This window comes from Myodes glareolus, chromosome 23, assembly GCF_982192425.1.
Source record: "Myodes glareolus chromosome 23, mMyoGla1.1, whole genome shotgun sequence".
In the NCBI taxonomy this organism is placed as follows: Eukaryota; Metazoa; Chordata; class Mammalia; order Rodentia; family Cricetidae; genus Myodes; species Myodes glareolus.
The window spans coordinates 18,918,488-18,935,529 of NC_142048.1; the positions used below are offsets into that span (position 1 = coordinate 18,918,488).

General features: G+C 36.0%; 2 protein-coding genes across 8 annotated transcripts in view; one reads left to right on the forward strand and one right to left on the reverse strand.

Moving 5' to 3' along the window:
* Positions 1-6,930, forward strand: part of LOC146890620 (uncharacterized) — a 59,789-nt gene extending 52,859 nt beyond the window's left edge. For 3 of the 6 annotated variants that reach the window (XR_015736237.1, XR_015736238.1, XM_087901200.1), the window contains one exon: positions 300-654. Coding sequence is in view for 4 of the 6 variants with exons in the window: in XM_087901200.1 (XP_087757326.1) it covers positions 300-309 (10 nt within the window). In the remaining 2 variants the exon portion in view is untranslated. Of the gene's footprint in view, positions 1-299; positions 655-6,705 lie in introns of those variants that run through there. The other 3 variants (XM_087901197.1, XM_087901199.1, XM_087901198.1) reach the window with 1 other exon arrangement.
* The window catches only part of Glra3 (glycine receptor alpha 3), a 165,382-nt gene that overhangs the window by 112,557 nt on the left and 35,783 nt on the right, over positions 1-17,042 (reverse strand). For both annotated transcript variants that reach the window (XM_087901195.1, XM_087901196.1), the window contains exon 2: positions 6,834-6,961. In XM_087901195.1, coding sequence (XP_087757321.1) covers positions 6,834-6,961 — 128 coding nt within the window. The remainder of the gene's footprint in view (positions 1-6,833; positions 6,962-17,042) is intronic.

The following is a 17,042-nucleotide window of genomic DNA, read 5'->3' on the forward strand; positions in this document are numbered from 1 at the left end:
TTTGCAAGAAAGGACAAGGAATCCAGGCATCAAATTCTAAATAAATGTTTAAATAGTACAGCACATACTCATTCAAAAGATATGTACATATGTAAATAATATTAATATATTTATATCATTTTGAAATATTAAAGTAAACATCAATAATTTGGTTATAAAGGTCAATGTTTTAGATCCAGGACTCTTGTTGTATCAAAGTTTTTGATACATACTTGTGATCCCCTTGGGGCCTTTACAGATGCTTGATAATGTGACTGTAAGAGTGTGTTGATCAAATTTTGTCATTTTCATTTCCAAAGGTGTCTTTAGGTTCTCCCGGTAACATTCGTCAGCATGAAATATGATATTTGAAGCCATCCATTGCACCTGTTTCATCTTATGAAAGAAATTGAGACCAAGTGAGGTGGTTGCTTCTCTTTCCTTGATGGAAAAGGTGGTGTAGGGCATAATAAAAGCAGCAGTGTGGTGAATCTTTAAAAAAAAAAAGGGAAGAAAAAAATATCATCTTGACACAAGCTAGAGACACCCTGGAAGAGGAAACCTCAACTGAAGAATTGCCTTTATCAGATGGGCCTGTGGTTTTTGTACCCAAATCTGCGAAGTCCCCCAAAAGCCAACAATGAGACTGAATAAAAGCAAAGAGCCTTTATTTTATGCAAGTTTGCAAGCTTGGTCTCTCCACATGTCCAATGGATTGAAATAAATGCAAAGCCCCGAGCTCAGTTAGAGTTGGGTTTTTATAGTAGTAAAGATGGGGGTGAGGGATTTCTGAGGTTCAGGACCCCTGACTGGCTGACATTTGCCTAGGGGTGTCCTGGTAAGTGTGTGCTGCCAGGTGGTTCTATCTATAGCAGTTGGAATGTTAGGCATGTCCTTTGGATGGTCTGTTCTTGGGTGATGCTCAGTTAATCTTAGTTTATGGTCCTTCCTGCAACCAGGTATTGCTTCAGGGTAAACAGAAGGCCTCCATTAAACTTACCGATGGCTGAGTCCTACTCAGGTGATAAAGTAAAGAACTTCCTTTGGGTGATTTGTTCTTATTAAGCCGTTGGCACATTTTTTTCATTAATGATTGATATGGGATGATCTATTGTAGATAATGCCACCCCTGGACAGGCGTCCTATGTTATATAAAAAAGCAAGCTGAACAAGCCAGTAAGTAAGCATCATTCCTGCATGCTCTCTGCTCTGGTTTCTGTCGCCAAGTTCCTACCTTGGCTTCCCTTTTATTTGGACTGTTACCTGTATGCCAGTGACCTCTCTCATTCCTACATTGGTATAGTTCTTCATGTTTCATAAAGCAACCCAAAATAACTAGAATGAGGAGGTATCCTTGCACTGTTATGGAATCCCTAATTTACTCAGGAATGAAAGTTTGGGAGGATAGGCTATAGGAGATTTTTGTAGTGGTGTTTGAGTAATACAGAATGGACCCAGCTGAGGACAGTAAGCATGGAGAGAGAATCAAAGAATGAGATGAATACAGCACTGACGTGCTTTAAAGAAACTATGTTCTATCCATAAGACTAGTACAGGTCACATAAGCCAGCAATTTTGGAGTTTCCTTTTTACCTTAAGTATTGCTATATCTTTTGAAAACTTTTATGGAGTATGAAACTCTGAGAAGATTGTAAATCGACTTGCTATCACTGGCAGCACCTGTTTAACAGTCCTTGGCCAATCTGTTACTTCTCCGTGCCAATGCAAAAGCTGTTATATCCATCCAATCCACCACTATGTTTAGCAACAGAGCAAATGACTGCTCCAGCATCCATATGGCCAACTGTGCTTCTAAATTGTTCATTACAGTCCACATCCTTGGCCTGGAAAGCAAATGACAGTAGTTGCAGATGTTTTCAGTGGCAATTTTTCTTTTAAATGTCCCTTAAAGACATAGAACATGGCTTTTAAGTTTAGAGATGAAGGAAAAGCAGAATATCAAAGTGCAATTCAGACACTTGGGAAAGATGTTATTTTTAATCACAGTGGAGAAAGTGTTCATTAGGCCAATGTAGAGCAAACAATCAAACAGCTCAAATTTTCATAAAAATGACTCTAAGGAATTTGTAACAGAATTCTGTACCAAAGTTTTAGCCTTCTTAAAGACAGTATAATTGAGGATGAAAAATATCCCAACGTAGAGATTTGTTTTTATTTTAGCTAAATGCGTATACATGTCACTTGGGAGAACTGTTCTTTTTTTTTAAAATGAGCAATTTTTTGATGACTATAAATAAAGATTTATAATTTGTATTTAAGGAGCAAAAAATAGAAATCCATTTATTCTATTCCCAGAAATGCAGTTCTAACTTTTCTCAGGTGGCTGTTGTAAGATAGGTTTATGTGCCCGTGGTACCTAGAGTTTTGTAGAAGAAAAGCACTTCTGCAGGGAATATCTACAAGGCATGGCATGCTAGGTAGTATTAAGTGAGAAATGCATGATCATGGTGAGAAATCTGGTGAGGTATGTAAGACCTAGGAAAGGACAAGGGGTGTGTGCTTTTGTGTTCTTAACCCATAGACACAGAATTTTAATGACACTCTTCTCAGGAGGATACAAACAAGAAGGGTTTCAGAGTGCAACCACCATGGGGGAACAAACAAAACAATGCAGCACCAGAGATTCATTGCATTTTGATCAAATATATTATTGTATGGAGGGTAATGGGAGCCAAGTTCCTGCTCTCAGATGAGAAAATATAAAACCTGCGAAACTGATATAAACTTTATAGAACTGTAAATATCAATGTAAAATCAAGGTCTTCAGGAATCACACCTAAGGAAGTAAATACAGAAATATCTGCAAATATATGTGCTTGTAATATTTGTATATATGTGGCTAGATATATCTCCTATATGTAGATATATCTAAATGGGTAACAATGTGAAAGTTACCAGTAATGATAGATATAAATATGACCTGCGTTTGGTAATATGCAACCTATAATAATACAGCTAAAATAAACCTATACAACCAAGATAAGCTTTAAACAAAATACAGTGGAGGAAATAACTTGGCAAATGAGAGGTAAGTTATATTCTTCTAAGTTAACTGAAAAAAATACTTTAATGCTAAGTTCTTTTAAGATGTCTGTTTGTTTTCTAATGAGAGAAAAAGAACAGGGTATGGATTTGAGAGGGCGGGGAAATGGGGGGATATGGGAACATTTGAGAGAGTGGAAACTAATGAGAATATAGTGAGAATAGAGTGTATGAAAAATGTATTTTCGATTTTAAAAAATGAAGAGCTGTTTTAGACAGTGATTTTATACTGGATAAGACTATTAAGTAATCATCATTATTTAAATAGCTGATGAAGTATGATGGGGAATTTGAAAGTTGGATGGAAGTGGTATCTTCAGGCTATGCTGATAATTTTAGTGATTATCAAAGCTAATGATCTTGCTTCTAGTAAAAGATTGAGTATCATAATTTCAGATCACTAACATTCAGTGAAGTAGATTAATTTTAAAAGGTGTGTTTTATTGTATTTGTTACTTTGATTGTTTGAGAATGTTTTGAACTTTGAAAGTTACATAATTACTACATAAATAGTAATTTAAAGGTAAGTTAGCAGACTGTAGGGAGCCAACCCCAATCCATATATCTATATCACAGCTCTTCCATCTAGGAATCAGGGACTATCATAGAAGAAAGGATGAAAATATTATAAGACCCAGGGAATCAACACATCATATGTAAACACAGTCTTTCCTAAAATGTTAATGGATATGATAGCATTGAAGGGGAATTTCTTGTTGCCTCACTTCTACGCAAAGAACTAGAGGAAATTAACAACTGCAGGGAGGAGAATCGACTTCCCCTGGAGTGAACATGCTTTTTGGTTGTCAGATGTTCCAGTGGTAGGCCCTGGAACATATGTACATGATCAGCAATAACAGAATCAACAGAATGTATTTATATATTTGTGCATATCTACATGAAACAAGGGTAATTTAAATATTTGTGCATTTACACATATCTATCTGCAACACAGTGATGAAAAAAGAGGCTATCTAGTTGAGACTTTCAGGGCTTAGGAGTGATCAGAGCGGGAATAACTGTGAGGGGCTGGAAGGATAAAAGGTAACACGGAAGCGATTCTATTTCAATTAAAACATAGTTTTAAAAATAAAAGTAGAATGAAACTATAATATACTTTGACCATGTAGGCATATATAATTTTAGAGTATCTTCCTCAACAGACTTTGTCACAATGACCTTACAATATGTAGACATACAAAGAAAAAACTGTTTCCCCAAAGTAGTAAGAAATATTGTGTCTTGGTGCACAGGAATAGTTCAAAATAAGAAAATAACATTCTTAAAATGTTCATCTAATATAACAAAATATGTAGGGATAATATATTTCGTGTTATTCTGTAGACAACATATATATATATATATGTATACATATAACATATGTATAACATATTCTGTAGACATGAATAACATATGTATACATATATATATATATATATATGAAATATTGTCTATCTAAGTAAACAGTCAGATGAACACTAGTAGTGTTAATTAATTTGTAATATGTTCAGAAAGGCATTAATATAGAGAAATATCACAAGTAAACAGAAATCTCAAGGACACTGTGAAAACAAGCAAAGTTATTTCTATCTATCAAAAGTCAACATTAGAAATAGAGTAAGATATCAACAGGTATAAAATAAATATTTGTGAGGACTTGAGAATTGAGTATTTATTGACATAATACTCTTTTCTGAAGTCCAAATCATATTAAAGATCATGAAAGGCCAAAGGAAGAAACCAAGATTAGTGACAATGAAAAGGGGCATATTTCAAGAGTGTTTGCTAGAGTATTTTAGTTAAATACAATGTTATTATAGTACGATAAAACTTTTATTTGCTGTTCAATTGTTCTATTAAGATTGTTTCATGTTTCAAATGATACCAGAAAAATTTTACTTCAGTAAAGAAGATCTGGAAACAGTTTTTATTGTCTAGAGATAATTGTATTGCCAAATAAAAGTGAGAATTAATTGATGTACCAAAGAAGATGGGAGGAAGTTCATAATTAGTTTAATGGCATTAAAAAGTGAAGGTCTGTTAAAAACAACTGACAGATGAAATAAAGTATTATAAGAATACAAATGAAAACTGAGTGGAGCAGGACTGAGTAAAAGGACCTCAGAAACATTCTCCTTCCTCAATTCCTGTGAAACAAGCTCGTTCTTAGTTGGCGTCAGGGAACTTTTGAAACATTGTAAATAACTTTGTTGAGAATTGGGACAAACATGATACTTTTTGGTGGTTCCAGACCTTCTTCCCCATGTTGCCTTCCTCCCCATGTTGGCAAGCATGGTGTATCAGGAACATCCCATGTTACTGTACTGAAACGATGTGAGTGAGGGAAGGAGGCTTTGTTTGGCTCACAGTTTCGGGGTATACAGTCCATGACGGCAAGGAAAGCTTGGCTGGGACCAGCTTGGTCCAGGTGGCAGAAATTTAAGGCATGGCTTCCTCACAAGTCTTCAGAAAAGCAGAGAGTTCAGGTCAGGCTAAATTGTTCAATTCAAGCAACCCTGCCTCCAGCTAGACTTTACCAGCTGGAAGTTACAGCACATCCCACAAGCTGGAGAAGTGCTCAAACACCCGTGTCTGTAAGGGGTCTTCCGCAGCCGGGCCATTGTACGAGACAGAACTCAACAAAGAAGACCAAGCAAAGGTCTGGCTCGGAAAGCCTTTCCTGTCCAATTTCATTTTCTAGAGAGAAAATATTCTTAAAAAATGACAGAGTGAAAGGAAAAAGTGTTGGGGGAGAAATACAAAAGCTGCAATGATGCCCACGGCAGTCACCTTGATTGTTCTGAACGAAGTGGCATTGTACCACTCACAAGAAATTTGGTGGTTTGGTATGAATAAATAATATTAATAAATCTGTTTTCTCCTATGCAATTTTAAAATTTGGCATTTTAGTGCAGCAAAACTATACTTATGATGATGATGTAAATGTATGTAAATGATACAAACATATCATGCTATTATAAATTTATATAGCCTGTGAAAGCTGTTCAACACAAAACTAGAGCTCTAAGGCAAAGTAGGGACTCTAGTCCATCAATGATGATAAATTAACTGTTTTAATGTAAGATACCAATAGTGAAAAACCATCAGGATGGATGCATATGCATCTCATAACCCATAGTCTCTAAAGTATAAGCTGTTCTAACAAGTGCCTAAATTTTACAACAAAGGTTTCCAGACAAACCAGAGCTCAAAAACTATGTTCATTTAATTCCCATCCTGAAAATTAAAAAGGAAGTTTTTATTTCTTCTGGTTGCTTCTGGTTTATAGAGATATAAATAGAAATAAAATCTGAACTACTGATGCTAAGCTTTTGCTCTAGACAGTGAGATAACAGATAGGCATTAATACACACACACACACACACACACACACACACACACCACTAACAAAAAGTTGATATAAGACATACGGGTATTTAGAAACCAGGTATGGTGGTATACATCTATAATACTACATTATTGACACTGAGGCAGGAGAATGAGCATGAACATGACACTGGCTTGGGCTATGTGGAATATATAGCAAGGTCTTGTCTCAGAAAAATCAACCAAATAATAAATAACTATTAAGGAGAGAACAGTATGGTTTGTCTACACCAGGCACATTATGGTCTAAACATGAACACGGCTTTTCTTTTGCAGGCACAACTCTTATTAACACAGTATTTCAAAGACTATTGGAAATAAGTGCTAGAGTTTCTGGCAGAATCAATTCGAAGACTTAACTTCTTTAAGCACACCGCACCCGATGCAGTAAACAGAATAGCTACCTTTGAAGTTAGGCCTGATTCTTGCATCATACCCTGATGTCCGCCCCATTAGTTTGTCCAGAAAATCCGAAGGTGACATTGGAGCACTGCGAGGCCTTGCACTGTTCGTTTCCTTTGTGGCGACCAAACTGTAGATGAAAACAAAATGAGAGACTTTACAAATAGATGTCAGACACTGCCTCCTAGAAAAGTCAAATATGAAGTCAGAATATCTTTGCCAATGACACCAAAGGAAACTTAAATACTACATAGTGAACATTATGAGACAAAAATGTATGGATTTATGATCAATGCCTATTAATAAAATTTCACATGTATTCCTTCATTTGTTAATGGTGGCTTCATGTTGTATTAAACCTGGAGACAATCTATTCCAAATTTTTAAGCTTTCAGAATCAGTTCACTCAGACGTGATGTCAGACTGCCATTTTGGCTAAAGGTATCCTTAGTACTTAAGGTCTAAAAATAGGAATGTGCAGCTGTGATGTATAATTTTCATTGCTTCTATTCAGACAAAACTCCCACCTTTTATGGTTTGTACATTTTGCTCAGCAGTAACTAAACTACTATAAAATATGTGGATAATATTGTTCTTTACTCAGTTAAAATGCCTCCTCTATTAATAGCAATTTGTTCAATTCATTTATTTACAGTTGTATGCTGTTTCTCTGTTATATATATTTTGTTTACATCTCCCCTTCATCAGTGTGATTGAAGCAGTTGGCAGAGTTGCTCCTAGCCCTTACCAGCTGTAGCATTTGGAAGAGCAGGCCCTTAACCTCACCTGGGCAACACAATCATGCAAACCCTGTGGGTGGATGTGTGGGTGAGCCAGCCCTGAAGTGGTAAGCGTGGGAAAACTGTCCCCTCTACTTGTCTGTCAGCGACGGTGTGGGTGGAGGAGAGATAACCTCCTTTTCTCCCTTCTCCCTTACCAGCGGCAGTGCTCAGGAAAGCAGGCCGGATCTGCACAGCTCAGCAGAGCTGGTCTTATGATCAGAGTGTAGGTGACCCAGCCCCAAAGTTTCAAGCAAGGTAGCGCTGTCCCCGTTACTCCTCTCACATGTGGTGTCATGGGTAGAGGACAGATGCCCCACCCACTCAACCATCAGTTCATGAGACAGATGGAGGACCTGGTCCTGGGCTCAGAACTTTAGCGTTGTTCCAGCCCCTCACCAGGTGCAACACTTGGAAGAGCTGCCCATGCTCCTCACTTGGACAACACAGACAACACAGTAGCGCTGGCCCTGATGGTGCAGGTTGGGGAGACATATGAGGACATATGAGCAGGAGAACTGGACCCACCGCTCCCTCATTGCTGCAAGGGTGACTTAGCCAGGGTAATGCTGGAGAGCTCACTCAAAGTGGTGAGGGCAGGGGAGAACTGGTGAGCTGACCAAACCTGTGGCTGCCTAGGCTCAAGCCAGGGCTACGACTTTGCTTATGGCAACATTCACCCCATCTGTGTGATCTGCTGGAATACGTGAAGGGGCCTGACCAGCAGAACCAAAGCTGCAGGATCTCCACAACACAGGGCCACAATAGCAGGCTATCCAAGAAAAGTCCCAGTGAGGGCCCAACATTGTAGGTGTTGTAGTAATCAGAGCCAGCATATCAGACCAATGATTCTTCTTATTTTATCTTTTTCAAAAGAAGAAAAACTATTTTTTATATTATACATACAATTCCAAGTTCTCACTCCCTTCCTCCCATTCCTTTCATATACCCTCCTACCCCACCCCCATCCACTCACCAGAGCGGGTAAAGCAGATTGCTTTGGGGACGGTCCAAGGTCCTCACTACTATATCTAGGCTGAGCAAAGTATACATCCAAAGAGAATAGGTTTCCCAAAAGTCAGTACATGCAGTAGGGATAAATCCTGGTGCCACTGCCAATGACTCCTCAGTCTGCCCCAGCCATGCAACTGTAAACTACATCCAGAGGGACTAATTTGGTCCTTTTCTTATTCCTTTCCAGTCTGGCAGCAGTTGGTGGGCTCCCATTAGCTCAGGTAGACTGTTTCACTGGATGTCCCCATCATGTAGACCAATGACTCTTTACTATGAACACTCAAACACTTGTAAGTAAAGATATATGGACAAAGGAGTTTTCTGTGTGACTCAGTGTGTCACATGGCAGCTTACATGATGAAATTTTTTATTTTTTTCCTTTTTTTAAATTTTTTTCTCTTACATTTTGTTTTACTGGAGGAGGGGGTTGCAGGGGCAGAGAGTAGATATGAAGTGGCAGGGAAATGAATGGGATCAGGATGCATGATGTGAAAAACATACTGAATAAATAAAAATAGAAGAAAAAAGTTCTAGAATATGTGTGTCAATGTAGAAAAACCAACCATAAATTTTATCTGGGAACTTAACAGTTAAATGGATAGAATCTTTGTTGAGTAAAGGTAGGACTGTATTTGTATTTTTAGATCTGTTTTGAAACAGGGCTTCATTATCCTACCCTGTGTGACAAAGTATTTAGAATTTTCCTACTTCAATATACTGAGTATTGGGACTATGGACATGGACACCATGTCTTGCTCAAACTTTTCCTTTTTCATGTAATTGTTCTTTTCTAGAAACGCAGAGTGTGACTGAGCTGTTGCCTTCACATTTACCTAGATTGGGTTGGCTAATGGAGCATAAATGTCTTCTTAATCCTGAAAACTTCAAGAAAGTTAAAGCTGACCTATGGATACACATGGTGTTCAGACACCAAGTATTCAAGATGATATTATTCCCCAGGAATTGACATTCCTTCTAGTCTCTCAGCTCTGCCAAGCAGTTCAGAATATTGCCGAACTTTGAACCATTTTAGTCATCACCTGGTCACACAGTGAAATTCTTAAATGTCTTATATTTCTCCTGTGAAAACTTCAGTACACAGTAACGAAGAACCTTGGGGCACCGCCATCAAGTGTGTACCTGTAGATGTAAGTGATAAGCCTCTGTTTAGCTCTAAAATGTAATTGCAGTTGTAACATGAGGGCCGGCTTGTTGGGATTTCTGTACCCCACAGCCGGCAAGTCCCAAAGAAAATTACAGAGTCTACATTAGGTTATAAACTGATTGACCCATTAGCTCACTCTTCTTATTAACTAATCCTTACATCTTATAGTAACCCATAATTCTTGTCTGTGTTAGCCATATGGCTCAGGACCTTTTTCAGCTGTCAGCTCACATGCTACTTCTTCAGTTATCTGGGCAGGAATGGTGGAGGGAGCTTCCTGCTTCCCAGAATTCTCCTGTTCTCATTGCATCACCTCTACTTCCTGTCTGGTTTTCCTGCCTATACTTTCTGCCTGACCAATCAGCATTTATTTAAAATATGATTGACAGATTACAGACAATTCTCCCGCACCAGGCAGTACAGTGAGGATGGTGTCCATGGAAACACCATCTCACTCGAAAGGTGTCTATGGTCACCTGTACAGTGTTTCCACCTTGTTCTGTGTTCTCTGCTCCCTTTCCTACTCAGTGAGTTTCATTCTGCCATCCTTGCTTATTTTTTCTGCAAATGACGCTTTTCCTTCCCCTTTCTATCCACTCTAGATTATGTTATGATCCTAACTCTAATTACCATTTCTCAACCGCACTGCCCATTTCTGTGACCATGTAGAATTTTTCCTAATATAAAAAACAACCAGAATAATAAATAAAAAGAGGAAAGCTGCTAATTCTTCAATGTTTCTACAATTTTGCTCTCTAGTTTTGACTGTTCTTATTTATAGGATTCAACATTTGTTCATCCTGTAAGCATAATAACTTAAGTGTAGAAATACAGTGTTGGAACTCTCATAATTGCACACAGATATATCACTTACCTATGACATATTCCCTCCATTTAGACATAAGAACATTAACTTCTACATTCTCCTACCAACTAGTTTTCCTGGATAAATCAATAATATTGTTTTGCACTAATTAAAAGGAATTTAAAGAAAAAGATTTATTTTTTAAAAAAGAGATAAAAACTTCAAAAAACTAGATGACTGAGCTGAAATCCCTCATATGATTCTAGGGATCAAGGAGATAAGATAGGTCAGATCTGGGTGCAATCAGTTTCTTCCTAGAAGAGAAGGCGAGATAGACTTTATCTGAGACAGGGAAACCAAGGTCCTATGAGACAGAGAAAGGTATTGAATTATAGTACCATTGCCAAGGCTTATGGACCACAGCCAGAAGCCACCTGAAGCAACCCAAAGCTGAGGAAGGAAACCAAGAAGAGGACCAAACAGCATCTTGTTTTTGAGTCTACAGAACTAATGTCACAACTGTCTTTCAGAAGGTGAGGTAGCTCTTAGGTGTGTTTTATCATCATTTGCCATGACATCCGGAGAAAGTGGATGCCTGTTCTCTACTAAATTCTTCAGTTCTACCTTTTCTGTCCTAGAATTTCTCTTCCTTAGTTCTTCTCTTTTACAATTACTATTGCTCTGATAACATTTTCGGTTCAGTTATATTTTTACTTTTGTTCTTGAAATAGAGTTTTCTCTATTTTTTTAAAATGTGTTTTAAATTACTAATTTAAAGGCTTTACCGAGCAATCCTGGTGACTTTGCTTCCTCACCAAGTTTCAGTTTGTTAGTTTTTGTCTTTTGTCTAAGTTATGCTTTTTTTCTGGTTTCTTATATATTGCATGATTTTGTAAAGAAAAGTAGACAGTGTGACAGTTCTGGGAATAGTTACTCTCTACGCCCAGACTTTTTAACTGTATTTTGTAAGGCAGGGTCTGGTTGACTAATCCCACAATACCTACATTAATCAGCATTTGACATCATAGAGTATCTCCTTATTTGGAAAGGAAGTGGTGTTTATAAGTTCTTAGATTAAATCTCCAAGTATTATTACTGGGGAATATGTTTGTGAGCCAAATAGAGTGGAGGAGGCCGTTTTAGTCCTTTCTTAAGAATTTGTATGGCTGAGATTATTTGCTGCTAGGCCTGCCATAGAATGGGACTGACAGAGGACTTCAACACCTGCAATTAATTTTCCTATTTTTCTAAAGACTAGAACTCTGTGTTAGTTACTTTTTTCTGGATACTTCTTTTGTTAACTTGACATAAAGCTAGACATATCTGGAAAGGGAGAACTTAAGAAAATGTCTCCCCAAGACTTTCCTATAAGTGAATCTGGGAGTATTTTCTTGTATAATAAGCAAACAATGGAACACAAAACAGTAAACAACACTTTTTCATAGTCTTTCCATCAGTTAATGCTTCTATGTCCCTGCCTCTATGTCCCTGCCTCTATGTTCCTACCTTGAGATACTGGACTGATTTTTCTGGATGATGGACTATAAGCTCTAAGTTGAAATAGTCATTTTCTCCCCAAGCTGGTTTTGTTCATGGCGTTTTATCACAACAATAAACAGTTAACTAAAAAAATTCCAAATCAAGGGACCACCATTGTTGGCTTTCTAAATGGCCTAACCCCTCTTCTTAAATATGACAACTCCTCTCAGTCTCTTCACAGGGACTATGTGTGTTTGTCTTTTTTCTCTCTTAAAAATAACCAGCCATTATAAGGTGACTTTCTATATGAGCTTAATGTACCCTAATTCTTCCATTTGTGATTAAAGTTATTTTTTGAGACACTAGGGTTTATTGCATCAATATGAATTTTGGAATAGCAAAATTTAGTATACAACACATGGTATATTCCCAACCCCACACGTGCATGTGACCATAGGTATCTAGAAGCATACAAAACTTTTCCAAGCCCCTATGAACGTGTGCATCCATTGATTTTCCTTTTAAGAATTAATATGTGTCTATTATTTGTCCTCACTGTTATGTATTGCCTCAGGTACTTGTCAAACTAAAAAAGATATCTATAAGTAATTTTGATAAATGTCTCCAGGAAAAAAAGCATTTTCAGTGGGTGAGTTACAAGTTACAGTAAATAAAAGGAACTGTGCCAATACATTTTCCCAGAGAACCTTCAAATGTGAAAAATAGCAGCAGCTCTCTGAGAATGAGGCAATGAAGGTTGAAACTCCATTCTTCCCTTGTGATTGACTGCTCTCACTTTATAGTGTTCCCACAGAGCTCAAGAAGGTGGACTAGGAAACCAGAAATCTATAATGTCACAAGTTTCATTCTTCTTACAGAGTTAGATATTTTTAATAATTAAGTTACTTCCTAGGTTGCTGCAAGCCTCTGATTAACTGCCAGAGTTTTGAAAATTTTGGTTTCCAGTTTTCCCCCAGCATTTGTAGAGAAGAAAGTTGGTAGAGGTCCACATGACCCTACTTTCCCCACCCATTCCCATGACATATCTCTGAGACCTCTTGTCATATAGGTCTTTTGTTTTGTTTTGTTTTTGTTGTTGTTATTTTTCCCTGTAAAGATACAACTTACTTATGTCTCCACCTTACAGTTACTTTTTATTTGGGATGATTATACTTCTTCTATTTGTGGTCTCAGGCAATTCCTTAAGACTATTTAAGACTAACTTTAGAAAGTTCATAGCAAACATCATTATTTGATATTAAGAGAAAGGGCATTGGTAATGCTTCTGAGTTTTTAAATTGATAGTCAAATTTATTAATTAACTACATAATCATAAGTAGTTGATTGATATTCTAGTGGCAGAATTAAAAGCAATATATCACCTATGAAACTATCATCTATCATCTTTTCCCCAACTATCATCTGTCCTTCCACAATCAATGTATATCTCTACCAGAAAATGAAACAAGGTTATTTATATAAATAAAGCAGCTATTAATATTTAGGTGTTTGAAAATTTCATTGCATACCTTTTCCAGGTACATCAAATAGCAGCACATAGCATCATGGAAAATGAAATTGCTAAGATGTGAAATTAACATTTTCACAGTCTTCATTTTTGACAAAAGGAATAAAATTTCTTTAACAGATAAAAACACAATTTTAATACTATTCCATTGTGTTCACTTATCCTTCAAAAATCATCTGTTTTCCTAATATTTTTGTTGTACTATTTCTGAAATAATTTTTGAAAATACTACAATTCAATGACAGTCTTGAAATACACAGTAGAACTAAAGATACATCTTTCATCTCAAATTATCATGGTGCTTTGATATTTGAATCAATCTGAAAACTCACGTACTGATATTTTCTAATAGTGTCTACAAAGATCTCCCAAGTTCAACTATAGACTAATCCTAGGATAATAATAGCATTTGGTACCTTGATTGGCTGGAGTAGGTGATGACATCATTTAAATACAGACGTCTATAGTAAGAAAATGCATTAAAGAATAAAGAGAATGGAACGGACTGTGTATGCCTAATGTGGCATATTTCTACCCGTGAATAATTTAACCCTGAAACATCGACACCATTAAGATAACAGAAGGTAGCAGTGGTGAATTGTATTCTACCTGAAGTTTTCTGTGTGTATGCTATCGAACTGAGCAGAACCAAGACAGCTTCCTGCTATCTCAGCAGATTATCGATGAATCTATCACAAAGTACACAGCTGATACATTACTCTCACCTCCAAATTCCTGTTTTCATATTTCAAATTCTGTTACCAAATACTACCTACTTTCAATCTCAAATACTCTTTTGGAAAATTAAAAAAGAAAGTACAATTATTGGTACTTAAATGGTAAAAAAAAAAAACCTTGATCATTTCATGTTAAAAATTCATTATTTAAAATATTTTAATTTTGTTTCCTTCGCTATTTTCTCCTATTAGTCCATATAGTAAAAGCAATATATTTCACACACTTAAATAAGGTACCTTGATTAAATTTATACTCCATTTCAAAAAGTCAAACATTGCGATAATTGTGTTTATATAAAATTTGATTTGAGCTACTCCCATAAAATTAAACTTAAAAATATGTTCTTGCCTTCATAATTTTGTGTTTCCAGCTTTATTTCATAGGATATCATAACATCAGATCACCAGGAATATAAACATCCATTTTTGTTAAGGACAAGAATTTTGTGAGTAGAACTTCACTAAATTACGTATTAAGCAATAATTACTGAAGCCTGTCAAAGACTCTGCATTATATCTGAATAATATAACAGAAGAAGAGATATAAATAGAAAAAATATGTATGTATATATATATGCACACTCTCATACTATTACTTAATTACCAGCATTCTATTATCCCAAATAAAGAAATTAATTGCTTATTTCAATTAATATTCAAAACAACTTGAAGAGAAAATACTGCATCCGTTGCTTCCTGTAGTCTAGTATGAATATGAAAGGTATAATTCTGTCAAATAATCTTAGGCATGTAAGTCATTTGACTGAACATCAGGTAAGCTATCAAAACTATCTACTTTCCCTAAAAATGGATTTCATTGCCAAATATTAGCTTATTATCATGAAAGGTGAAGATTATTTTTGTCATAAATAAAATTAAGCAAGAAATTAGGGTTCCTTTGATATAGTATATAATATTTAATAAAAATTTCATCTAACGTTATTATTAATTTATGATGAAATGCACACTAGGTTGAAATAGAGACAGGACACAAGATGATAAAATATTTTAAACATGTATAAAATACATGTTTTACATGTTTTAAACATGTAAAATATTTAAAACATGTAAGATTTCATGAATGTTTTAATAGGAAAAGATTCATTTATAATAAAATTACCAAACATTTATTACATAAATCCTTATAGAAAGATATATGTCACAATACACTTATATATATATATATATATATATACACACACACACAAATAGAGACAATTAATTTTGATTTTGTGTATAATTTACTAGCTGTGAATCACTACATTAAGAATAATAGTACTCCTAAAATACATATGCAATATATTATATATGAAAAATTATTGAGTATTAGGATTCAATATGACTTTTCCAAAAGGCCTTAAGTATTTGTTGTGCCTCTCAATATTCACATAATGGAGTAGATAATGCTCTAACTAGTCATTTTATGGCACCTAAATACCAGTGTCAGAAAAGGGCTATATAATATTGGTCAAAGGGATCCAAATGACTCCTCACAAAGATCACAATTCATTGCCAGGGCTATTGATTACTAGTTATAACATGATGGTGGGGCTTCATTGTTGAAGACATACCTGTTAATTTCATTGAGTGTGAAGAAATCAAGCGGCAACCCACCTAGATGCTAAATGGCATTCATTGAGCTAAAAAGTACTTGGCACAATGCTGCTGAAGAAAGATCAACCACCAATTTCAGCCAGATACAAACCCTGTGATCTACAGAACAGAGACCTGCCTAAATAATATACTGATAAAATATAATACCACTGATAAAACAGTGGTATTAATGTTATGGCATAATCAACCACATTTTGATTGAATTTAAGGTCCAGTCAGTGAAATAGAACCTAAGCCAACATTGTTGAAATGACTAAGTTTCTGATAATAGATAGGTCATGAATCTAGGGGAACGCCTACTACTACAATTCTACTAAATAAATAAACAATAAAATGACTCTAAATGTCTTATACCTATTAGTGCCTTGCTTAGTTCTCATCCAAGAAGCTTCATCTTTGAGAAGATGGCACTTTACACAGAGATCCGTAACTAGACAGCATTCAGGAGAGTCAGAGACTTTGAATCATTCAATGCTCAATGGAATATTTTTATAAAATATAAAAGAAATAGATGATATAAAAGGATGAAATAATATAAAGTGAAAGGGAAAGAGGAAGTGGAAAGATTGTAACAGCCAGCAGTAATGAATTCCTTCAAGGAAAGAGTGTGCTCCAGACACAACAGGACTGATGTACATACAAACACCCAGAGATTGTGGCAGCACGCAAAAGACCTGCGCATGTACACCCAGATAAAATCAGAGCAGTATGAACTGGAAGCTGACACAAATTCCCATACCTAGTCAAGAACCTATTTATATTTAATACCTTATGGGAAAGGGAGAACCAGTCATTTCCAATGGAGTGCCACCTGGTATATTCACCACACTTCAGGGCACGACCCCACGCTCAGGTCAATATAAAATTTGCTTCCTTTTCTGTTTGGTTTTGCTATTCTATGACTTATTGGTTTTCTTTCCTTTTAGTTTGTACACTTTGAGTTTAATTTCTTGTTCTTTTTTATGAGAGAATGACTATGAATTTGGGAGAGTAGAAGGTAGGGAGGATCTGGGAAGACTTGGGTAGGGAAAATAACATGATCAAAATATAGGGTGTGAAAAAATTTAAATCAAAAATTCAAAAGAACAGG